At 40.6% G+C, this 25,239-nt stretch overlaps 1 protein-coding gene across 6 annotated transcripts in view; it reads left to right on the forward strand.

The window, feature by feature from the left end:
• Positions 1–25,239, forward strand: part of SCN8A (sodium voltage-gated channel alpha subunit 8) — a 205,086-nt gene that overhangs the window by 40,103 nt on the left and 139,744 nt on the right. For all 6 annotated transcript variants that reach the window (XM_074402654.1, XM_074402655.1, XM_074402657.1 and 3 more), the window contains exon 2: positions 23,473–23,802. In XM_074402654.1, the coding sequence (XP_074258755.1) occupies positions 23,527–23,802 (276 nt within the window). In that variant the 5' untranslated portion in view covers positions 23,473–23,526. The remainder of the gene's footprint in view (positions 1–23,472; positions 23,803–25,239) is intronic.

Below are 25,239 nucleotides of genomic sequence, written 5' to 3' on the forward strand. Positions count from 1 at the left end.
TTGATCTCATGAACTGCCCACCTGGGCCTCCCAAAGTGCTGGGATTACAGGCATGAGCCACTGTTCCCGGCCAGAAGGAGTTATTCTAACCCTCATGAATGACTTTGAGGGGTTCAAGATGTTCATGGGGGAGGGGACTGCAGATGTGGTGAAAATAGCAAGAGAACTAGAATTAGCAGTGGAGCCTAGAGATGTGACTGAATGGCTGCAGTCTCATGATCAAACTTGGACGGATGAGGAGTTGCTTTTTATGGATGAGCAAAGAAATTGTTTTTTTCTTTTTTGAGACAGGGTCTTGCTTTGTCACTCAGGCTTGAGTGCAGTGGTGCAATCATGGCTCACTGCAGCCTTGACCTCCAGGCTCAAGTGATCCTCCCACCTAGCCTACAGCATAGGTGGGACTACAGGCATGAGCCACCATGCCCAACTAATTTTTTTGTTTTTTGTAGAGACGGGGTCTCACTATGTTGCTCAGGCTGGTCTTGAATGCCTGACCTCAAGCAGTTTTACTGCCTTCGTCTCCCAAAGTGCTGGGATTACAGTGTGCCAGACTGAAAGTGGTTTCCTGAGATGGAATCTCCTCCTGGTGAAGATGCTGTGAACATCGTTGAAATGATAACAACAGATTTAGAATATTTCCTAAACTTAGTTAATAAAGTAGCAGCAAGGTTTGGGAGGACTGATTCCAATTTTGTTTTTTCACTTTTGATTTTTTTAAGAGATAGGATCTTGCTCTGTAACCCAGGCTGGAGTGTAGTGGTGTGATCATAGCTCACTGTAGCCTTGAACTCCCTGACTCAAGTGATCCTCTCACCTCAGCTTGCCAAGTAGGTGGGACTACAGCTACTTGCCACAGTGTAACTTGAATTGTGAAAGATGCTCTGCTGTGGGTAAAATGCTGTCAAATACCATTGCATGAAACAGAGAAATCTTTTGTGAAAGGAAGAATTCCTCAATGCAGGAAACTTCACTGTTGTCTTATTTTAAGAAGTTGCCACAGTCACCCCATCCTTCAGCAACCACCACCCTGATCAGTTAGTAGCTACCAACATTAAGGCAAGACCCTCCACTAGCAAAAAGATGACAAGTAGCTGAAGGCTTAGGTGATCATTAGCGGTTTTTTTTCGTAATAAAGCATTTTTTGAATTAAGGTATGTACTTTTTTTTTTTCTTTTTGTGACGAGGTCTCAGTTTGTTGCTCAGGCTCGCAGACTAGAATGCAGTGGCTCAATCCTGGTTCACTGCAGCCTGGAACTCCTGGGCTCAAGTGATTCTCCCACCTCAGCTTCCCAAGTAGCTGGGTCTATGAGTGTGCACCACCACACTCTGCTAATTTTTTAAACTTTTTTTTTCTTTTTTATAGACAGAGGATCTCACTATGCTGCCCAGGCTTGTTTCAAACTACTGGCATCAAGTGAGCCTCCTGCCTTGACCTCCCAAAGTGCTGGGAATTTAGGTGTGAGCACATGTGCCTGGCCTGTTTTTTTCTAGACAGTGTTTTCCCGTACTTAATAGACTATAGCATAGCATAAACATAACTTTTTTATGCACTGAGAAACCAAAAAAATTTTGTTACTGACTCTATTGTAATACTCTTTTTGCTACTGACTCTGTTGTAATACTTTTTTTGCTACTGACTTTATTGTGATACTTTTTTGTTACTGACTTTATTGCCTTATTGTGGTGGTCTGCAGCTGAACCCACAATAAACCTGAGGTATGCCTGTACTTGAAAGTAGTCTTTTAGAAGTGATATAAAAATACCAAGAGGAAGGGAGAGATTTTTTTTTGGCTGGGGGAATAAGAACAACTGTCCCAAGCAACGATAAGTAAGATAGCATTCTAATCAATAGGAATGGCACAGCCAAAGTGTAGGAATGGAAAAGTACAGTAGGAGTGAGGAATGTTTTTGTGAAGCATTAGACACAAGCAGAGAATGTCTATTAATAGGTTGAAAAGGGCCCTGAGTGCTCATTTAAGGATTTGAGACTTTATTCAACAAGCAGTGGAGAGTCTGAGGTTTCTGAGGAGAAAGGAGCCATGGCTCTCAAACCCAAATTTCATATAGTTTCTGATTTATCTACCAGCTAAGGTTACTGTACCACCCTTGAGGCTGCATGGGTTGGGACAACTTTGAGGATTAGTGAAATCATTTGTTATTAATGAAGGGGTTAACAATAGTTAAGGCACCATAGCAATTGTGAACAATCTTCTGTTTTAATTTTTTCCTAGAGGATCTTTTTCTAGTCAAGTCTTCTCTGAGTAGATGAGAGAGAGAACTTTGAACATCTCAGGGAAAAGTGTTAAGAGTAAGTTTTTTTTTTTTGAGACGGAGTTTCGCTCTTGTTACCCAGGCTGGAGTGCAATGGCGCGATCTCGGCTCACCGCAACCTCCGCCTCCTGGGTTCAGGCAATTCTCCTGCCTCAGCCTCCTGAGTAGCTGGGATTACAGGCACGCACCACCATGCCCAGCTATTTTTTTTGTATTTTTAGTAGAGACGAGGTTTCACCATGTTGACCAAGATGGTCTCGATCTCTTGACCTTGTGATCCACCCGCCTCGGCCTCCCAAAGTGCTGGGATTACAGGCTTGAGCCACCGCGCCCGGCCAAGAGTAAGTTTTTTTTAATGCAATACAAGTGAGATTGGAAATGTAGTTGGCCCTTCATATATGTGGTTTCTCCATCCATAGATTCAACCAGCTGCAGATAAAAAATATTTGAGAGAAAAAACAGTAAACATAATAATATAACAATAAAAATATGAAATTGAAAAATACAGTATCACTACTTACATAACATTTACATCATATTAGGTATTGTAAGTAATCTAGAGATTATTAAAGTATACAGGATGCTGTGCATAGGTTATATGCAAATACTGCACCATTTTACATAAGAGATTTGAGCATCTGGGGATTTTGCTATCTAACAGGGTGGTGGGAGTGTATGTATCTTGGAACCAATCCCCAGTGGATACCAAGGGAGGACTGTATATTATTATCTTTCTACCACTGTGCTTGTCCCATTTTAACATTCTTTTCCTGAATGAGAAACATCATACTGTACAGAAAAAGCACACAGAATGAAGAGTCAACTCCTGAAGTCTAAGTCTTGGCTCTGCTACTTACTATCTTTGTGACCCTGAGCAAGTTACTTAACCTTTGTGATCTTATCATGTGGTGGTTAGGAGATTCCAGCTGGAAAGTAGTTGTGAAAGCATTAGTAACAGAATTAGGATGCATGTTGCCTTTTATTTGGAAATAATGTTTCCCGTAGACATTGCTGACATTGTTTATAGATGCCTCTGTAAAGACCAAGGTGTGTCCTGCATCATGTCCACTGTGCTGAAAGGCAGTGTGTTATGGAAAGTCACTGGGGTGGAAAGCAGAAACACTGACTTCCAGCCCACAGCCTGCCATTGGCAGTAAACTCAAATGAAATTTGGACTTCATAAACCACTCTGCTTTTGTCTTAAGGTACTGTGAAAACAAAACACAATAGTCATAAAAACAACAGAAGCACATACGTGCGCCGTGCGCGCACGCGCGTGCACACACACACACACACACACACACACTCTGGCTCAAATTCCAAGACACTTAAAAGAACAATGCACATCTTTATTGGAGAACTACTGTTGAAAAGAAGATGCATTGGACATGGTACTACTAGACTTCTTAAAAAGTACTTTTTTCCCACATTGTATAATAGTTGTCCTATCTCCTTTTTTCCTTTCTCCTGCACCATGCTGTGCAGCATCAGTCACACTCCTAGATTGTTCCTTCCTGGCTTTTTTTTTTTTTTTTTTTTTTTTTGAGACGGAGTTTCGCTCTTGTTGCCCAGGCTGGAGTGCAATGGCGCGATCTCGGCTCACCGCAACCTCCGCCTCCTGGGTTCAGGCAATTCTCCTGCCTCAGCCTCCTAAGTATCTGGGATTACAGGCACGCACCACCATGCCCAGCTAGTTTTATTGTATTTTTAGTAGAGACGGGGTTTCACCATGTTGACCAGGATGGTCTCGATCTTTCGACCTCGTGATCCACCCGCCTCGGCCTCCCAAAGTGCTGGGATTACAGGCTTGAGCCACCGCGCCCGGCCCTTCCTGGCCTTTTTATCATTGCTGTCATTATCATTATTTGGAGAGTTTTCCACTTTCTTTTCCTACCTATTGTTCTTTTCAGCATAAGGAAGATAGCTAATTGAAACAAGAAAGGAATTCTTTCTTAGAAAAGGGACAGGGGGCCACTTAATATTTTGTGCCTGTGTCGCTGGCTGTTCTATACAAGGCAACCTCGTTAACCCCAAACACCTTTTCTGTGAAGCTAGATCGAGCAATATTTGCTCCTTTAAATTTCAAATAAGGATGAGATGAGGTAAAGGATAAGGAGATGCTGTGTAAATGTGAAAACACTATACAAATATGAGGTTGCATTAATTTGTAGCCTCAGCAACTGTTTGCAGTTTGTCACTCTGTCAGCTCAATCTTCTAAGATCCTAACACGTCTGAAATCTTGTTCAGGAAAGTTCCACTCTGTTTTTAATCATGGCTGGCCACACTGGTTTGTTGTTGCAATTCATAGCTAGGCCACCGTGTATTTTTATATTTATAGTGATATACCACTTTATAAAAGCTTTTGAGAAACATTCTCTCTGATGCTCATGGTATCCTGTGAGATGATTTTGTCACCCACATGGTTGAAGCTGTACCTCAGGCCTCCCCATTGTTTTTTGCTTTTTGTTTGTTTGTTTTTGAGACAGAGACTTGCTGCCAGGCTAGAGTGCAGCGGCTCAACCTTGGCTCACTGCAACCTCTGCCTCACTGCAATCTCGGGTTCGGGCGATTTTCCTGCCTCAGCTTCCAGAGTAGCTGGGACTACAGGTATGTGCCACCACGCCCAGCTAATTTTTATATTTTTAGTAGAGATGGGATTTCACTATGTTGGCCAGGATGGGCTTGAGCTCTTGACCTTGTGATCCACCTGCCTCGGCCTCCCAAAGTGCTGGGATGACAGGTGTGAGCTACCATGCCTGGCCTCTTTTTGCCACTCCTGCTTGCAGTCACCTTATTTGAGTACCACTACAGCTACTTAAGTAACCCATCTTCTCTTCCCCTGTAAAACTTCATAGAAGTGTGAGTGATGCTTCTGAATTTGATCAGTAGGATATCCTCCACTAACCATTTAGTGGGTCTGCCCTTCTGTCTGTTAACAATTGATTCAGCAAATGAATAGCAAAAAGCACACAAGCCTGATGTGGCCTTTGTGATGCCTGTTTCCAGACCTCTTAGACACACTGAAAGCTGGGTGGACCCACAGCTTTTGATTTGGAGTTTGATACTGCTTTCATGCCCTATTGTTTAACTCAGTTTCACAGTCATCTTTTTTAGTCAGTGAAGCAACCTGAGTGTCCCCTGAGTAGCAAAACTTCTTGCAAGCTGTCAGTTCTCTTGTCATTAAAAGTCTTCCTTTTGTTTTCGGAGTTTCTTTGGAGTAGGAAAGTACTTGATCTTAGTCATTGTCAAAGACGTCATGGTACAGGGAAAGCATGTGGCTTTGGAGAGAGGCTGCTCCCAGTGTGACCCTGGGAATTCCTGTATTTTCTTTGAGTCTCGCCTTCTTTCCTCATTTGTAAAATGAAGCTGTCAGTGTCTGCCTAATTAGGTTGTTATGAAGATTAAATGTAATGTTTATAGAGTGCCTGTATATATTATTATAACGTTAAGAGGTATTACACTAGTTTTGCAGACAGGCCCATAACCACTTTCACATATATATGTATTTTTTTACTTCTGGATATTTTGGCATGTCTATTTCAAGATAACTTCATGAGTAATTAACTTCATATCTATTGTTGAAAGAGTTGCCATTGAATTCTAGAGTTGAAAGAGAGCCAGTTGTTTTCTTGTATAATAGTTTAGAGCCATTCTCAAACTTGGCAGGGCTTCCTGAGAGGAATGAGGTGGACTTGAGGCTCGTTCCTGCTTCAACCAGAGCTGAAATTTTTTTTTTTCTGTATTATATACTGACATTTGATGTAAGGTATGATTTGAAAAAGACATCCACTGATTGAAAACAAAAAAGCTTCAAATTTTTAATAAAGCTTTCTTCCTATCCAACACAGAAATCTGCTTTCCAACATGAGAGACAGGTAATGACTTAGGAGAGTGTATCCTGATGCGAGGTTTAAATTCTAAGCTTTCCAATGCCTGAAATACAGAAGACGCTCAAGAAGTGCTCACTGAATGGATAAATTCTTGGTCATTGTTGTGGTAAGGGTCAACTGAATAGTGCTGGACCTTTGTTCTAGCTTCTGTGTGAGCATTTTCGTTCCTTTATTCAACACATAATTATTTGATGATAGATTTTGAGTCAGGACATTATTCCTTCTGATTTAAACCTCTATGTATTTTGAATCTTGATAATCCTCTCAGAGAAACCAACTTTGCTTAGTCTGTCAGAGTCCAGGAGAGCTCATTAGTTAAGTGTTATGAGCTCATAGGGCTGAAAGGAATCTTAGAAGGGATGCAGGGAAGGGAAAGAGTGCTGCAACAAGAAGGAGTGTAGTGAAGTGGTTAAGGACACAGGCCTTGGAGCCAAACAGCTTGGAATTGAGTCCCGCTGTGGGACCAAGAGCAAGTTACTTAATTAACCTCTTTATGCCTCAGTGTTCTCATCAGTGATATGGGATTCGAACAATAATTACCTCAGAGGGTTGTTGGAAGCATCAAAAGAATTTCTATATAAAGCTGTTAGAACTGTGCCTAGCAGGTACGTAGTGCTCCATATTAACAATGATTATTGGAAGTATTATTATCATTAAGACCTACTTCATATGTGCCAGCTCATTTAACCCTCATGTGAGGAAATGGTGGTCCCCAGGAACACATTGAGGAATACTACATTAGTCTACAGCATGCCACTCATGGATTTTAACCAAGGAAGTTAATTGATCAGAATTATATTTTTTAAAAGTCACTCTTGGAACAGGTAGACTGAAAAGGAATGAAACTGAAGGCAGTGAGACCAGTTAGACGATTGCTATGGTAACTATACAAGAAGTAGGGAGGCTTTTTCTGGAAAGGGTTAGATGATAAATATTGCAGGCGTTGTGGGCCACACAATCTTTTGCAACTACTCAGCTCTGCTGTTGTAGCACAGAAGCAGCCACAGGCAATACTTAAATGAATATGGCTGCATTCTAGTAAAACTTGACTTGCAGAGTTTTAGTATGGGATGACAAGATTTGGAGATGGATGGTGCTGATGATTGTACAACAGTGAGAATGTCTTCCATTCCATGGAATTGTATGCCTAAAAATGGCTAAAATGATAAATTATATGTTAGGTATATTTTATCACAAAAAAACTTTGTGGGAAGAAATGAAACACTTTTCAGTTTGTATCATAACTTAAATCAAGGAAACTGGTGAAGAAAATGAGAATAGGTGTGGAAGCAACAACTAGAGACTACAAAGTGTTTTCTGTTTGGGATATAAAGGGAAAGGCTCCTGTACCTTGTGGAAGAAATAAAAGAAACATGGAAAGCAAGTTAAATTTGAAGAAAAAATAGGTGATGGGGGATGGGGGGTAAAATAGAGGACAGCTTTGATTTGTAGCGTCTTCAGGGCCAGGGAGATGGAAGCAGATAGTAGCTTGGTACCTGCGTGGATGTATATACAAGGTGGAAACCTGTCTTCATTTTGGACTGATGGACTTTGCTCAGAGAAGCTTTGGGATACATTTATAATCATTATAATCACTGGATTGACTTCATTTAAATAGGATCCATTCTTGCCTAAGAACCCTTAGTGTTTTTAGATGAAAATATCTAAGTACAAGCCGGGCTTGGTGGTACATATCTGTAGTCCCAGCTACTTGGGAGGCTGAGGCAGGAGGATTGCCTCATCCCAGGAGTTTAAGTCCAGCCTGGGCAACACAGCAAGACCCCATCTCTTAATTAAAGGAAAAAAAAATCCAGGTACCCAAAGTGTAAGTGCTTCCCTAGAATCTCCTGATAGTTACTTACGGATAATCATATATTTATATCCATACTAGGCCTCTGTCAAAGTACTCTATAAACAGATCCTTCAAAGGGTTTCTGTGGGAAGACGAACATGTAAGTCAACCAAGAGTGACTATCTCAAAAGGATTAGAAAGAGACCAGTTCTTGAGAATCAGAGGCAAATAGTTCAGCTTTGAGTAAATTTGGTGGGTGTGAGACTTAGAAAGGACAGACTTCAGAAGTGGCCTCACTAGGTAGAAATCTAGGGAGATGGATGAATGCACCGGCAGTTCCTAGTTAGCTTGGATGCAGATATTCACCAGGCTGCAGAGATCCCTGAGACCTGGTAGGAGGAAGAGCAGATCTTGATGTTATCTAGAGAGGCTGAAGACTGTAATTTTTCATATTTAAAATGATTAAAACTAAGCTTTGACAAAATTGTTTTTATTTCAATTTCTAGAACTGTTATAGATTTTCCAAAGTGAAATCTGTGACAAAGTAGAAAATTGGCAGCCTAGCATCTAGTTGTCATTGGAGAAAGGAGGAGCCCAGGGAGTGGGGACAGTGCAAACCATCCATCTGGCTGCATTTTTCTCTTCTCCTATGATAAGAGCCACCCACCTTCCTCCCAGTGCAGAGCTGCTCCTCTGGCTAATTCCAAATGAGCTATATATCAACATGCAAAGAACTGTCTCGCAGTCCTCAGAGTCTAGCTATAGTTCTGTACCAAGCTTCTTATCTTCTTTTGCTTCTTGTTATTAAATCTTTCCCTTGAGGAGCAAAGATGGCATGAGGTATGCTGCTGCTGCATACTGGTCTCTGGAGAGGTGAAGGGTGAGGGGGCGCTGACCCACGGGAAGCCAAGTGCGTGTGCAAGATTGGCCGATGTTCTTTATCACAGGAAGAATTTTTTCCATGACCTTTAGGTGCATTTACATTCATCTTAAAAACAAAACACTGAACTCAGTACTTGGAAAAGATAGCATTTCACTATGTTGCCTGAAAGCTGAAGAGCAGTGGCTATTCACAGATGTGACCATGACACACTGAGGTCTGAAACTCCTGGCCTCAAGAAACCCTCCTGCCTCAGCCCCCTGAGTAGCTGTGACTGTAGGTGTGCCACCACTCGGGTGTGTAAATGTGTCTCTATGTAGTCTCCTAGAGTGGGTAGTCCTGCTTCTTTTATCAAGCCACTTTCCCTATTCTTAAAATATGGATGTATTAGTCCATTTTTATACTGCTGATACATACCCGAGAACTGGAAAGAAAAAGAGGTTTAATTGGACTTAAGTTCCACATGTCTAGGGAGGCCTCACAATCATAGTGGGAGGCAAAAGCCACTTCTTACATGGCAGCAGCAAGAGAAAATGAAAAGATGCAAAAGTGGAAACCCTTGATAAAACCATCAGATCTTGGGAGACTTATTTACCACCACAAGAACAGTATGGGGAAAACTGCCCCCATGATTCAAATGATCTCCTACTGGGTCCCTCCCACAACACGTGGGAATTATGGGAGTACAATTTCAGATGAGATTTGGGTGAAGACACAGCCTAACCTTATCGTTCTGCCCCTGGCCCCTCCAAATCTCATGTCCTCGCATTTCAAAACCAATCATGCCTTCCCAACAGTCCCCCAAAGTCTTAACTTATTTCAGTATTCACCCAAAAGTCCACAGTCCAAAGTCTCATCTGAGACGAGGCAAGTCCCTTGTGCCTATGAGCCTGTGAAGTCAAAAGCAAACTAGTTACTTCCTAGATACAATGGGGGTTACAGGTATTGGGTAAATACAGCTATTCTAAATGGGAGAAATTGGCCAAAACAAAGGGGTTATAGGGCCCATGCAAGTCTGAAATCCAGAAGGGCAATCAAATTTTAAAGCTCCAAAATGACCTCCTTTGGCTCCAGATCTCATGTCCAGGTCACGCTGATGCGAGGTAGGTTCCCATGGTCTTGGGCAGCTCTGCCCTTGTGGCTTTGCAGGGTATAGCCTCCTTCCCAGCTGCTGTCACAGGCTGGCATTGTGTGTCTACACCTTTTCCAGGCAAACGATGAAAGCTGTCAGTGGATCTATGTTTCTGGGGTCTCACAGCTCCACTAGGCAGTGCCCCGTAGGGACTCTGTATGAGGGCTCCAACCCCACAATTCCCCTCCTCACTGCCCTAGCAGAGGTTCTTCATAAGCATCCTGCTCCTGCAGCAAACTTCTGCCTGAGTATCCAGGCATTTCCATACATCTTATGAAATCTACGAAGATGTTCCCAAACCCCAATTCTTGACTTCTGTGCACTCGCAGGCTCAGTACCACATGGAATCTGCCAAGGCTTTGGGCCTGCACCCTCTAAAACTATGGCCTGAGCTCTATGTTGGCCCCTTTCAGCCATAGCTGGAGTGGCTGGGACACAGGGCACCAAGTCCCTAGACTGCACACAGCATGGGGACCCTCGGCCCAACCCACAAAACCATTTTCTCCTAGACCTCCATGCCTGTGACAGGAGGGGCTGCCATGAAGACCTCTGACATGACCTGGAGACATTTTCCCCATAGTATTGGGAGTTAACATTCGTTCCTCATTCCTTATGCAAATTTTACAGCCAGCTTGAATTTCTTCTCAGAAAATGGGTTTCTTTTTTCTATCACATTGTCAGGCTGCAAATTTTCCAAACTTTTATGCTCAGCTTCCCTTATAAAACTGAATGCTGTTAACAGCATCCAGGTCACATCTTGAATGCTTTGCTGCTTAGAAATTTCTTCCGCCAGATAGCCCAAATCATCTCTCTCAAGTTCAAAGTTCCACAGATCTCTAGGGCAGGAGTAAAATGCCACCAGTCTCTTTGCTAAAACATAACAAGAGTCACCTTTGCTCCAGTTCCCAACAAGTTTCACATCTCCATCAGACCACCTCAGCCTGGATCTTATAGTCCATATTGCTATCAGGCTTCTGGTCAAAGCCATTTAACAAGTTTCTAGGAAGTTCCAAACTTTTCCACATTTTCCTGTCGTCTTCTGAGTACTCCAGTCTGTTCCAACCTCTACCTGTTACCCAGTTCCAAAGTTGCTTCTACATTTTCGGGTATCCTTTCAGCAATGCCCCACTTTACTGGTACCAATTTACTGTACTAATCTGTTTTCATGCCGCTGATAAAGACATACCAGGACTGGGAAGAAAAAGAGGTTTAATTAGACTTACAGTTCCATGTGGCTTGGGAGGTCTCAGAATCATAGTGGGAAGCAAAAGGCACTTTTTTTTTTTTGAGACAGAGTCTTGCACTGTCATCTGGGCTGGACTGCAGTGGTGTGATCTTGGCCCACCACAACCTCTGCCTCCTGGAATCAAGCAATTCTCCTGCTTCAGCCTCCTTAGTAGCTGGGATTACAGGTGCCTGCCACTATGGCTGGCTATTTTTTTGTATTTTTAGTAGAGACAGGGTTTCACTATGTTAGCCAGGCTGGTCTCGAACTCCTGACTTTGTGATCCACCCACCTCAGCCTCCCAAAGTGCTGGGATTACAGGCATGAGCCACCACACCTGGCAGGCACTTCTTACACGGTGGCACAAGATAAAATGCAAAGATGCAAAAGCGGAAGCCCCTGACAAACCATCAGATCTTGGGAGACTTATTGACTACCATGAGAACAGTATGGGGGAAACTGCCCCCATGATTCAAATTGTCTCCCACCTGGGCCCTCCCACAACACATGGGAATTATGGGAGTACAATTTAAGATGAGATTTGGGTGGGGACACACCCAAACCATATCAGTGGATATCTCTTTTCTACACATTACCTCTGTGATTTGGAAGAGGCCACTTTTCTTTTTGCTCCACCTCCCGGATTCAACACAGAGAGCTCCTAGGATTGCAGTTATTCTGTCAACTTCTCCAGGGAAGAAAGAAGCAGCTGACATGGGTCTTCTGCTACTATTTAATTATAAAAGAAACTTTTTTAAGCTGAACCTGATGTTTCACTTGAAACAGGTGCTTAGGTGGTAGTGTTTGTGAATTCTTGACTTTTGTTCCAAGAAAGAAGACTAAATAAGTAGCAAGTGTGGATAAGAAAAAAATCATTCCCCTAGCTTCAGAAGCACATATCCTGCTGCCTATATGATGCCTCCATTTGGAGGTACCAAAGCACCTCAGCAGCATGTTCAAAAGTTGGTATCATCTTAACCTGAGAGCTCTGCATCACAACTTATTCTTTGTTTAAGTGAATTTCACTGCTTCTCATCCCTTTGCCCACGATTTGGCATCTTCCTTGGTTTTTCTCCTGTCTTACCTTACTCCTTTAGTCAGTCAACGGAACTGTTCAGTACATCATCCCTGCTGCTGCTACCTGGCTTAGGCTATCATCTCTCAGCAGAATTGCTACAATAATCTTCTTCCTGGTCTTCCTCACTCTGATCTTATTCCTCCCTCGTCTCATTCTCTACACTATAGCCACAAGAACCTTCCTAAAATGTAACTTTGATCAAATCATTTTCCACTTTAAAGCCTTTAATATCTCCTCATTGCCTTCAAAATAAAAGCAAAACTCCTTCCCATGCGAGCAGGGCTTTGCATTCCTGATGTGGTACCTGTTTACCTGTTAGCTGATTTTCTGAAATCCACTTACACTGAACTGCTTGCAGAACCCAAGTAGCTTAATCTCTCATGTCTGTAGTCTCTTGAATATGCTATTTTTTTTTCCTGAAAAGCTCTACCTATTTTCTTCCCATAACCCACCCTACTAGCCTGTCCTTAGGCTTTAGCGAAGATGTTACTTTCTCCAGGAAGCTTTCCTTGATCTCTCCAAACTTGGTTAGATGTCTTACTTCTATATTCTGTAAAAGCCTGTTTTACTTTATTGGAAGATTTAGCATACTGTACTTTGTCTGATTACTTGTCTGCTACCTCAGAAGACTATAAGGTCCTCAAAGGCAGGAGTGATCTATTGTTCATCAGAGTATCATTTCTGGCATATGGTTGGGGGAATAGTAAATTTTTTTCACTCTTTAAAAAAAATTGTAGTAAAAAATCCATAACATTTACCATCTTAACCATTCTTAAATATATAAACTTTTTCATCATCCCATCATCCCGAAACTCTGTATCAACTAAATAGTAACTTTTCATTCCCATACAACCCCGGATTACCATGACTCTGCCTTCTATTTTTATGCATTTTACTATTTTTGGTACCTCATATAAGTGGAATCATACAATATTTGCCCTTTTGTATCTTGTTTATTTCATCTAGCATTTTTTCAAGATTCCTCCATGTTGTAGCATGTGTCAGAATTTCTTGTCTTTTTAAGGCTATGTAATATTTCGTTATATGTATATATCACATTTTGTTTATTCATTCATCCATTTGTTCATCCATAGACATTAGGGTTGTTTCCGCCTTTTGGCAGTTGTCAATAATGCTGCTAAGAACATGTGTGTACAAATATCTGTTTGAGTTCCTGCTTTCAGTTCTTTTGGAATTGCTGGATCTTATGGCAATCCTATGCTTAATTTTTCTGAGGAACTGCCGTAATGTTTTCAATAGCAGCTGCCCCATTTTCCTTTACCACTAGCAGTGCACTGGCGTCCCAATTTCTCAACATCCTTACCAATACTTGTTATTTATTCTCTCTCTCTCTCTCTCTCTCTCTCTCTCTCTCTCTCTCCTCTCTCTCTCTCTCTCTCTCTCTCTCTTTCTTTCTCTCCCCCTCTCTCTCTCTGTGTGTGTGTGTGTATGTGTGTGTGTGTGTGTGTGTGTGTGTGTGTGTGTGTAGGTAAGAAATTTTGTTTGTGTTTTAATATTAGCCATCCTAATGGGTATGAAGTGGTATCTAATTGTGATTTTGATTCACATTTACCTAATGATTAGTGATGCTGAACATCTTTTCATGTGCTTATTGGTCATTTTTATATCTTTTTTGGAGAAACGTCTATTCAAGTCTTTTGTCTCTTTTTAATTGGGTTTTGTTACTGAGTTTTAGGAGGTCTTTATATATTCTGGGTATTAATTCTATCAGATATGTGATTTGCAAATATTTTCTTTCATCCTTTGAGTTGTCCTTTCACTCTCTTGATGGTATCCTTTGAGCAACAAAGTCTTTCATTTTGACAAACTCTCATTTATCTATTTTTTCTTTTATTGCCTATGCTTTTGGTGTCATATCTAAGAAATCGTTGACAGATCCAATGTTATGAAGCTTTTCCTCTATGTTTTCTTCTAAGAGTTTTATAGTTTTAGCTCTTACATTTAGATCTTTGATCCATTTTGAGTTAATTTTTGTGTATGGTATAAGGTAAGGATCCAACTTCATTCTTTTGCAAGTGGATATCCAGTTTTGCTAGCAACATTTGTTAATAAAATTGTTTTCCCCATTGAATGGTCTTGGGACACTTGTTGAAAATCAGCTGACCATATATGTGAGGGTTTATTTCTGGGCTCTTTATTCTGTTAGTCTAAATGTCTGTCTTTATGCCAGTACCACATTGTTTTGATTACAATAGACTTGCCATAAGTTTTCATATCAAGAGATGTGAGTCTTCCAACTTTGTTTTTTCTCAAGTCTGAGACAAGGGCTTTTTTATTTTCCCCTTAAATCTTTTGTAGAAATGGGGTCTCTCTATGTTGACCAGGCTGGTCTCCAACTCCTGGCCTCAAGCAATCCTCCCATTTTGGCCTCCCAAAGTGCAGAGATTACAAGCGTGAGCCACTGCACCCAGCCTGAGACAAGATCTTAATGCTACTTGCTACTTCTTATTTGATCTTCCTCCTAACATATTTTTTTGTGTACCCTAGCATAAAGTGTTTGCTTTATTTATGTATTTATTGAGACAGAGTCTCACTCTGTCACCCAGACTGGAGTGCAGTGGCATGATCTTGGCTCACTGCAACCTCTGCCTCTTGGGTGCAAGTGATTCTGGTGCTTCAGTCACCCAAGTAGTTGGGAATTACAGGCATGTGCACCACACCTGGCTAATTTTTTGTATTTTTAGTACAGATGAGTTTTCACATGCTGGCCAAGCTGGTTTCAAACTCCTGGCCTCAAGTGATCTGCCTGGCTGAGCATCCCACAGTAATGAGCTGCCGCACCCAGCCCTAGAGTGTTTGCTTTAACAGCTCCTCCTAGGTGACTTCTCTTCCTTTCATTCCTGTTAAAACCACATTTCAATACTGGTTTTCTTTTCCTCTTTCACTCCATATCCCTTAATTTGGATTCTTCTTTGTGTGTGTCCAGGCCACAGTTGGCATTTTACAGTCTTTTTGTTTTTCTTTTTTAGAGACAGGTTCTTGGTGTGTCACCCAGGCTGTAGTGCAGCTGTATGATCATGGCTTACTATAGTCTCTAACTCCTGGGCTCAAGTGATCCTCCCATCTCAGCCTGCCCAGCATCTGGGACCATCAGGAAGACTCAGCTAAATTTTTTAAATTTTTGTAGAGATGATGTCTTGCTATGTTGTCCAGGCTGGCATCAAACTTCTGGCCTCAAGTGATCTTCCCATCTAAGCCTCCCAAAGCACTAGGATTACAGGGATGAGTCACTGTGGCGAGTTGAATTTTAAGATCTTAATCCTCATGGACAACCGTAAGAAGGGAGCCCTACCCATTTGTTGTCCCTATCTTTGAGTCTAGTTCAATTTCTTTTAGAACTGCCAGAGCCAAAAGTTGCTTTTGTTGTTCCTTTATCATCTGGGCTGTCTGTGTCATCTTTAGCATTGCAGGAAGACGCATAATGAGACAGTAGTGGTATGATGGACAAGGTCATTGACTTAGAGATTGTGTGTTTTAGTGAAAAGAACATTATATTGGAAGCCAAGAAACCTGGGTCCTAGCTTTGCATCTGTCACTAATTGGCAGGCAATTGAGCCTCTCTTACATAACTTATGGATGAGGCAAATTGAACTAGGTGGTTTCTGAGTTTCTTCTAAATCTAACCTAACAAGTTTGTTACTGTGCAAGATGACTTCCTTAGAAACAGAAGGCATTTAAGCTTGTTTTAATGGATAAATAGAACTTAGGTAAGAAAGAAAAATGTCAGGAGATTTAAAATAAGGAAATGAAAGTATTTTTAGGAGTCAGTGAAAGTAATAGTGATCAGACATTTTATTAAGTGATGCTGGGTTAATTGTATAACCACAGGAAAAAAATGAACCTGTCCTCTACCTCACACCATATGTAAAAATCAGTTCATATGGTTTGCAAACTAAATGAGAAAGGTAAAATAATAAAGATTCTAAAACAAAGGAGAATACCTACATGGCCTTAGAATAGGCACAGATTTCTTAAAACTAAAAACTACTAACATGAAGGAAAAGACTGATAGATTGGATTTCAATAAAGTTAGGAACTACAGTTGATCAAATTTAGTTCTTAATTAATCACCATTAAGACAGAAGAAATTTTTGAGCTATTATATCTGACAAATAACTTGAATGGAGACTATACAAAGAACTCTCACAAACTAGTTAGAAAAATGCAGTTAACCCAACAGGAAAAAGTGGGCAAAGACTTAAATGAGCACTTCACAAAGGAGGATGTCTGAATCGCCAATCAGCTTATGAGAAAATGCAAATTTAGATGAGAGTGAGCGAACACACACATGAGAAAATGCAGCAATATCATTAGGGAAGTGCAAATCAAACCCACAGAAAGGTACTACTTTATACCGATTAGGATGGCAGCAATTAAAAAAGAAAAGGGAAAATAACAAGTGTTGGCAAGGATATGGAGAAATTGTAACCTTTTTATATTGCTGTTGGGAGTACAAAATGGTTCAGCCACAAAATGCGGAATGGTTCAGGAAAACAGTTTGACAGTTCCTCAAAGAAGTTAAATGTATGATTACCAATTCTACTTCTAGGTATAGACTCAAAAGAATTGAAAGCAGGTACTAAAACAAGTACATGTGTGTGCATTGTTCATAATAGCTGAAAAGTAGAAAGAACTCAATGTCCATCAACAGATGAATGAGTAAACACATTGTGGTATGTACATTTTTGGGATGTATATTTTGGGTGTTTATTTTTATTTTTTTTGCTTTTTTTGTTATTTTTAATTGGCATATAATATGTGATACAGTGTGATATTTTTATACATGTATACAATGTGTAATGATCAAATTAGGGTAATTGGTATATCCATCTCAAATATTTATCATTTCTTTGTATTGGGAACATTCAAAATCCACTTTTCTAGCAATTTAAAAATATACAATAAGTTGTTAATCATAGTCACTCTGTAGTACTACAGAACACTAGAACTTATTCCTTCTAGCTAGCTATACCTTTTGTACCCATTAACCAACCTTTGGCTATCCCTCCCTCTCTGCTATCCTTCCCTGATTCTAGTAACAATAGTAACAACTATTTATTTTACTCTAGTACAATAGTAATAACTAATTCAATGAGATCAACATTTTATGCTGCCACATATGAGTGAGAATGCTGTATTTCTCTTTTCATGCCTGGCTTATTACATTTAATGTAATGTCCTCCAAGCTCATTCATTGCCACGAATGACAGAATTTTGTTCATTTTTAATGGCTAAATAGTATTCCATTGTGTATATATACCACATTTTTGTTATCCATTCCTCTGTTGGTGGACACTTAGGTTGATTCCATATCTTAGTTATTATGAATAGTGCTGCAATAAACATGGGAGTGTGGATATCTCTTTAACATACAGATTTTCTTTCCTTTAGGTATATACTCAGTAATGGGATTGTTGGATCATATAGTAGTTCTATTTTTTTTTTGAGGCACCTCCATAATGCTTTCCATAATGGCTATACTAATCTACATTCTCAGCAACAGTTTATAAGAGTTCCCCTTTCTCTGTTTCCCTTTCTCAGCATTCATTATATTTTGTTTTTTTGATAATAGCCATTTTAACTGGGCTGAGATGATATCTCATTGTGGTTTTGTTTTGCATTTCCCTGATGATAAGTGATGAGCATTTTTACATATATTTTTGGCCATCTGTATGTCTTATTTTGAGAGTTGCCTATTCAGTTCATTTGCCTATGTTTTAATTGAACAATTTAGTCTTTTGCTGTTGTTTGAGTTCCTATATTTAACATCCAGAATATATGAAGGAAGAATACTTTGTAAATAGTTTCTCACATTCTATTGGTTGTCTCTTCACTCTACTGATTGTTTCCTTTGCTGTACAGAAGCTTCTTAGTTGGATATAATCCCATTTGTCTATTCTCACTTGTGTTTCCTGTGTTTTTGAGGTCTTCTCCATAAAATCTTTGCCCTGACCAATGTCTGAAGTGTTTCTCCTATGTTTTCTTCTAGTAGTTTCATAGTTTCAGGTATTATATGTAAGTCTTTAATTCATTTTGAGTTGATTTTTGTCTGTGGTGAGAGATAGGCTTCCAGTTTCCTTCTTCTGCATATGGTTATTCAGTTTTCCTAGCACCATTTATTGAAGAAACTATCCCTTCCCCAATGAATGTTCTTGGTGCCTTTGTCAAAATTCAGTTGGCTATTAGTGTGTGAATTTACTTCTGTATTCTCTATTCTTTTCCATTGGCCTGTATGTCTTTTTATGCCAATACTATGCTGTTTTGAATACGATATCTTTGTAGTATATTTTGAAGTCCAATAATGTGACAACTCCAGCTTTGTTCCTCTTGCTAAGGATTACTTTGGCTTTTCAAGATCTTTGTAGTTCCATACGAATTTTAGGATTGTTTTTTCTACTTCTGTGAAGAATTTCGTTGGTACTTTGATAAGGATTGCATTGAACCTATAGATGGCTTTTGGTAGTATGGCTATTTTCACAATATTAATTCTTCCAGTTCATGATCATGGGATGTCTTCCCATTTTTTGGTGTCATCTTTGATTTTTCATCAGTGTTTTATAGTTTTCCTGGGGAGATCTCTCACCTTCTGGTTAAATTTATTCCTAGGTCTTATTTTATTTTATTTGGTGGCTATTGTAATTGGGATTGCTTTCTTGATCTTTTTCTGCTAGTTTGTTGTAGATGTATAGAAATGCTATTGATTTTTATATGTTGATTTTGTACCCTGCATGAAATACCATAGAAAAGAATGAAGTACTGATACACGCTACATTATAGATAAGCCTTGAGAACATTATGCTAAGTGGAAGAAGTCAGACACAAAATCTCACATATTGTGTGAATCCACTTATATGAAATGTCTAGAATAGATAAATCAATAGAGACAGAATGCAGACTGATAGTTACTAGGAGCTGGTGGTGAAGGGTGGGGGTTGAAGGTTGGGAATGGAGAGAAACTGTATATGTTTTTGAACTAGATAACAGTGGTAGTGTGAATGTTCTAATTGCCACTGAATTGTTCACCTTAAAATGGTTAATTTTATGTTATGTAAATTTCATCTCAATAAATTAATTTTTAAAAAAATATGAGATGCTACTGTACCCACCAGAGTGGGTAACATTCAGAAGACTGTCATTCCAAGTGTTGTGAGGATTTGGAACAACTGGAACCCTCTTACATTGCAATCTTCCATTGTAAGAATATCACTAAAGCTAAGTATCTGCCATTCTCTGACCCAGCATTCCACTCCTAGCTATGTGCCCAAAAGAAGTAAACGTATTGCTACCCCAAAAGGCAGGTATAGGAAGGCTCTTAGCAGCTTTTATTCATAATAACTTAAAAGTATAAACAACTTAAATGCCCATTAAGGTAGAATGGATAAATTGTACTACATTCATGCATGGAATACTATTCAGAATGAACCACTGCTACACATATAAAGAAGATGAATTTCACAGAAATAGTGTTGGGTGAAAGAAGCAAGAACCCAAAGAGTGTGTTTATATTCTACTTATATGAGGTTCAAGTAGAAGCAAAACTAATATATGGTGATATATGTCAGAATAGCTTTTGCTGGAGGTGGTTATTGATGGCTCATGAGAGCTGTCTGGGATGCTGGAAATAAATTTTCTACATCTTGCTTTCAGTGGTGGTTACACAGGCATATACATATGTAATAAGCTGTGCTCTTAAGGTTTTGTACTTTATTGTATTTTACCTTCAAAAAATTTAAAACTCAAAATACATTTACCAGTGCAGGTGTTCTTGCAGGGAAGCCATAAAAGAGAATGTTTGTGATGCATAATGTTGTAGAATGCCTTGAGTGACAGTGAAATGGCAGAAATTTGGACTCTGTCCTATAACTCTGGTAAGTTTGAGGGACAGAAATGATGTAATGAAAGCAGATTTTTAGGAAAATGGATCCTTGGAAATATGCCTGGTGGACTGAGGGCTGGTCCACTAGTGAGGAGACTTGCAGTAGGACCTGAAAGAGGGCAATACTATTGAAAATGGAAGCTCTGAAGGAAGAGCAGTTGGAAAGGCTGACGACTGGTTGGGTATGGATAGCAAGAAGGGACTGCGCAGAGATGACTGAGGTTCCATACTGGATGGCTGGTCCAGAAATAAGAAAGTCAGGAAGAGAAATTGGTTTTGGAGTAAGAAGAGTAGTTTTTAAATGCTTTAGTTTTGAAGTCATAGCAGGGCCCCTTGAGACAACTGTGGGACTCAGAAGAACAATCAGGGCCAGGGAAAGAAATCTGAAAATTACCAATGTACAAATTATTTTGAGTAAATGAGATCCCTAAAAGAAAGAATATAACAGAGAAATTTCAGAAGGCCAGCTCTTAGAGAAGGGCGCGGTGGCTCAAGCCTGTAATCCCAGCACTTTGGGAGGCCGAGGCGGGTGGATCACGAGGTCGAGAGATCGAGACCATTCTGGTCAACATGGTGAAACCCCGTCTCTACTAAAAATACAAAAAACTAGCTGGGCGTGGTGGTGCGTGCCTGTAATCCCAGCTACTTAGGAGGCTGAGGCAGGAGAATTGCCTGAGCCCAGGAGGCGGAGGTTGTGGTGAGCCGAGATCGCGCCATTGCACTCCAGCCTGGGTAACAAGAGAGAAACTCCGTCTCAAAAAAAAAAAAAAGAAAGAAAATGGGATGAAGAGCAGGGATAATTGAGAGGATAGTCTTGGAGAAGACAGGAAGAAACAGGATCCGGAAGCAAAGACAGAGAACTTTGCCCTGGGCTGCTGTGAAGAACCCAGGTGCCTGCAATTAGATCACAAGAATTTGTCAGCATCTTCAGTGACTTACTCTTGCAGTGTTCTTAGTCCTCTGCGTAGGAACAGAGAGTGACCTAGGCTTGAAAATTAGTGTAGGTGTAGGAGCCAGCGAGTCCCATGTATTTGATCTCTTTGTGGGTTTCAGGCATAATCCTATTCACTGTGAAAGGGATACAAAAGAAGTTTAAGACTTACGGGAATTTATTCTGAAAGGTACAATTCAGCAATGATTAAGTGCCAAAACAAGTTTATTTAGAGTGTTTTGCATCTTTTTCTGGCTGTGTAACTTTGGGCAAGCTACATTAATTTTCTGTGACTCTGTTTCTTTATCTGTTAAGTGGTGATAATAATATCTGCCTCATATGCTGCTCTGGAAATTGAACGAGTTTATATAAGCAGGGTGCCTGGAATAATGCTTGAAACATAGTGTGTGATAAATGTTAGCTAAGGTCATGGTGGAGTGCTGTAGGAGTGCAGAAGGGGAAATAATTAGTCAAGGCTGAGTTGGTGGGAGGACTCTGTGGAGGAGTAGGGATTTATTGGGGGCCAATCCAAGGATGGGTAGGAGAAGAATGAAGGAAAAGGAATTTTAGGTTGGGCAAAGCATTGTAAATAAACTCTTAGATCAGTAAAGCCGTTTCTATGTGATTTACTGACTAAATTAAGCCATTCCTTTTGGGGAGTAGTGGGAGATAGGAAAGGAGGATAGATAACTGATAATTATTATAATAAAATAAATTCTGAGATGGGGCACAGGAGCTTTTTGGTCATGATTTTTATACTGGCTGTGTGACTCAGGGCAAGTTGTCTGATCTCTTAGGATCCCAGTTTTCCTCACCTGAAATGAAATGGACTTGATTTGTAAAATGGCTTGCAGCTCTGAAATCCTTACATAATTCCTACATGGAAATGATTTCTCTGACCCCGCTGTCTGTAGGATGGTGGTGTCTTTCGCACAGTGTGAAGCCAACTGGTTACATGTGGGGCAAACTTGTGGTTCTGGCCTCTTTAGTCCTCTGCTATGAGTGAGTGGGTGGACCGGCCCTCACGTAGACACTACACACTGTCTTGCAACACTTAGCAATCATCACTGCTCCAGAGATCTGGGATCTAAGCAAGTGGATTTGTGGAAAGAGCTCTTGTGTATCTCATTCCCAAATTATTTAGAGTTAACTCTATTACTGTTCTCTAGAGGAGCCTCAAGGTTTAGTTGCCTTGAAGTGGACCTTGAGGACTAAGTAGGAGGGGAAAGAATAATCTTTAGCCTTAAAAAAAAAATAAATCCTGGATTGTACTTATGGTGCTAAAGAGAAAAAAGCAGTACCATGAGCAACCAATGAACTGCCAGCAAAGCCCTAAGCTTTTCACCGTAAACTTACCTGCTCAGATCATTTTGTGCCTGAAACTGAATACTGCTGCTTTCAAAACCAGGGATTGATTCCTCCATTTTACTTTGTGTGTTTAAATAATCCAGGACTCTTATAAACATAAATGGAAATGGGCTTTTCAAATACCATGCTTGGAAATCATTGCCTCTCGTAAGACATTACTTCAGTTTTCTTTTTAGAAGGGAATTTTTGTTTGTGACTCTGTTCATGCGACTCTGTCCTTCCTGGTTTGAGCCCCTCTCAGGAGTCGCACGCAGGCCCTTCTGCTGCTGCTCAGCCTGCAGTGCTGCAGTGCTGTTGCATCAGAGGAAGTTCTCTAGGATTCCACTCCCATTTGCTTTTTCTAGCTGGTAAGCAGGCGGCACTTAGAGCAGTATCTGCCCTCTAAGCTTGATTGTTAAAGAAGATACTTTTGGACTTTTACGCTGAATGGATTTTACACAACTTGATGATTGAAAAATAACTTGGAATGGAAGAACTAAAGCAGATGGAAGCTATTTTATCTATATTTTGTGTCTCCAAAGTTTGAAGGGTTTATTTTGTTTTCAGAAACTGAAATTTGAGAATGACAGTGTATCCTCGTATTGCCCTTGAAAGGAAGAGTTTTTCTTTGGGGAGCGGAGCTTTAGGAAAGGCAGGTAACTTGGACTATAAGGACTCCACAGCTATCATATGCCCCTGGGTAACGTTACATATGCCTTATTTGTTCAGAACAGAAGTTCCCTAAGGGAATGGAATATATCCTTTTTGTTGTATGTGGTTCCTAATAGTGAGTTGCATCTAAGTAAATATAATAAATACTAGCAATTCAGGAGACTCCTGATCTTTGATCTCCCATGACAGATCAGTTCATGCCATAGATTTCCTGAAAAGAAAAATAGCCATGCCGTGGAAGAAACTATGCATTTTTTGCAAAGGTTGTGAATTAAGGTTGAGAGTGAGATGGTTTAGTCTGGCCTCTTTTTAGAGCAGTGATTGATTAATGCTGTCTGTGTTGCTGTTTCTTCCAGAGCTGACCTGTCCTGGACGCAGCATAACTAACGAAGCTGCTGCAGGATGAGAAGATGGCAGCGCGGCTGCTCGCACCACCAGGCCCTGATAGTTTCAAGCCTTTCACCCCTGAGTCGCTGGCAAACATTGAAAGGCGCATTGCCGAGAGCAAGCTCAAGAAACCACCAAAGGCCGATGGCAGTCATCGGGAGGACGATGAGGACAGCAAGCCCAAGCCAAACAGTGACCTGGAAGCAGGGAAGAGTTTGCCTTTCATCTACGGGGACATCCCCCAAGGCCTGGTTGCAGTTCCCCTGGAGGACTTTGACCCATACTATTTGACGCAGAAAGTGAGTTGCAGGAGGAGGAGGAGCAGCTGCAGATACCGTTTCCTAACAGGCTTAGGGAGGTGGGGGAGAAAAACTGTGTCTCTGCCGAAGTTTGGATAAGTAGTGAACCTTTTGTTTCAGTTCTGGCTTACGGGGATTGTTTTTCATTTTAATTGCTCTGAGGGGTCATTTATGATCTTGACACTTGTCAACTCTGTTAATAAGACTTCTGTTTTTGGCTCCTGGCCAGATCAGAAAAAGGGGACATAAAGGAAATGGGACCACTTAATAGAGCCTTCAAACAATGGGATAGTAAAAAACAGTACAGCCTTCCTCTCTCAAACACACATTCAAAATTCTATCTTTAATATAAAGATGATGTTACTATTGTGACATCAGTAGAGTAGTATGGTGGAGATGGTGTATTTGCTCTCTTGTCCAGCCCCCTTTGTGAATAAGCTGCTGGGGACAGGAGTAGAGCTGAATAAAGCAAAGTGGGCCAGTGAGGACAGACCCCGGGTCACTGGCCCTGTTACACAGTTGTCTGGATTGATTCTTGCAGCACTGATTCTTGCAGTACAGTCAATTCTGTTATTCCTGTAAGTAAAGAATGCAGGTGAAAGAACTACCAATCTTCATTTGGCTGAGAGTTTCAAACTTCTGAACAAATATTTGACTAAATCTTGAGCTTCTTTCTCGTGATTATCTTCTGAAACAAGGCAACAAGTAGAGAAACAAAGCCAGCTAAGTAATTGAATCTTGAGGGCTGGCATCAGACACCATTTTAGGGGGCCCCTCATTTGACAGATTTTTTTTTGTTGAGACAGAATCTTGCTCTGTCACCCAGGTTGGAGTGCAGTATCACAATCTCGACTCACTGCAACCTCTGCCTCCTGGGTTCAAGCAATTCTCCTGCCTCAGCCTCCCGAGTAGCTGGGATTACAGGCACCTGCCACCATGCCTGGCTAATTTTTGTATTTTTAGTAGAGTCAGGGTTTCACCATATTGGCCAGGCTGAAATTGAACTCCTGGCCTCAGATGATACGCCCGCCTCAGCCTCCCAAAGTGCGGAGATTGCAGGCATGAACCACCATGTCCAGCTTCACAGATATTTAAAGAATTAGACTGATAAATTTTTCCAGATGAAGGGGAAATGGCTTTGTATAATTATATACATACTGATATAAAGCTTATCTAAACTGGCTTTGTTAAAAACAAAACAACAACAAAAAACTGCCCTTAACTAGATTGCCTTTCAGTCTTTAAATTTTGGAAGAAATTTCTGCATCTTTGGCTTGATAATAGAATAGAAGTAAGATGAAGCCAGTAGATCTCTTGAGTAGCTGTAGTTGTAGAGGCATTTTTAGTTCAGGGTGACAAAAGCAGTTAAGACATTCTCTACACAAAATGGTCCTTTACCCATGTGCTTCTGTGTAGCTCAGAACAGCTACATAATAG

Source organism: Saimiri boliviensis, chromosome 7, assembly GCF_048565385.1.
Source record: "Saimiri boliviensis isolate mSaiBol1 chromosome 7, mSaiBol1.pri, whole genome shotgun sequence".
Lineage (NCBI taxonomy): Eukaryota > Metazoa > Chordata > Mammalia > Primates > Cebidae > Saimiri > Saimiri boliviensis.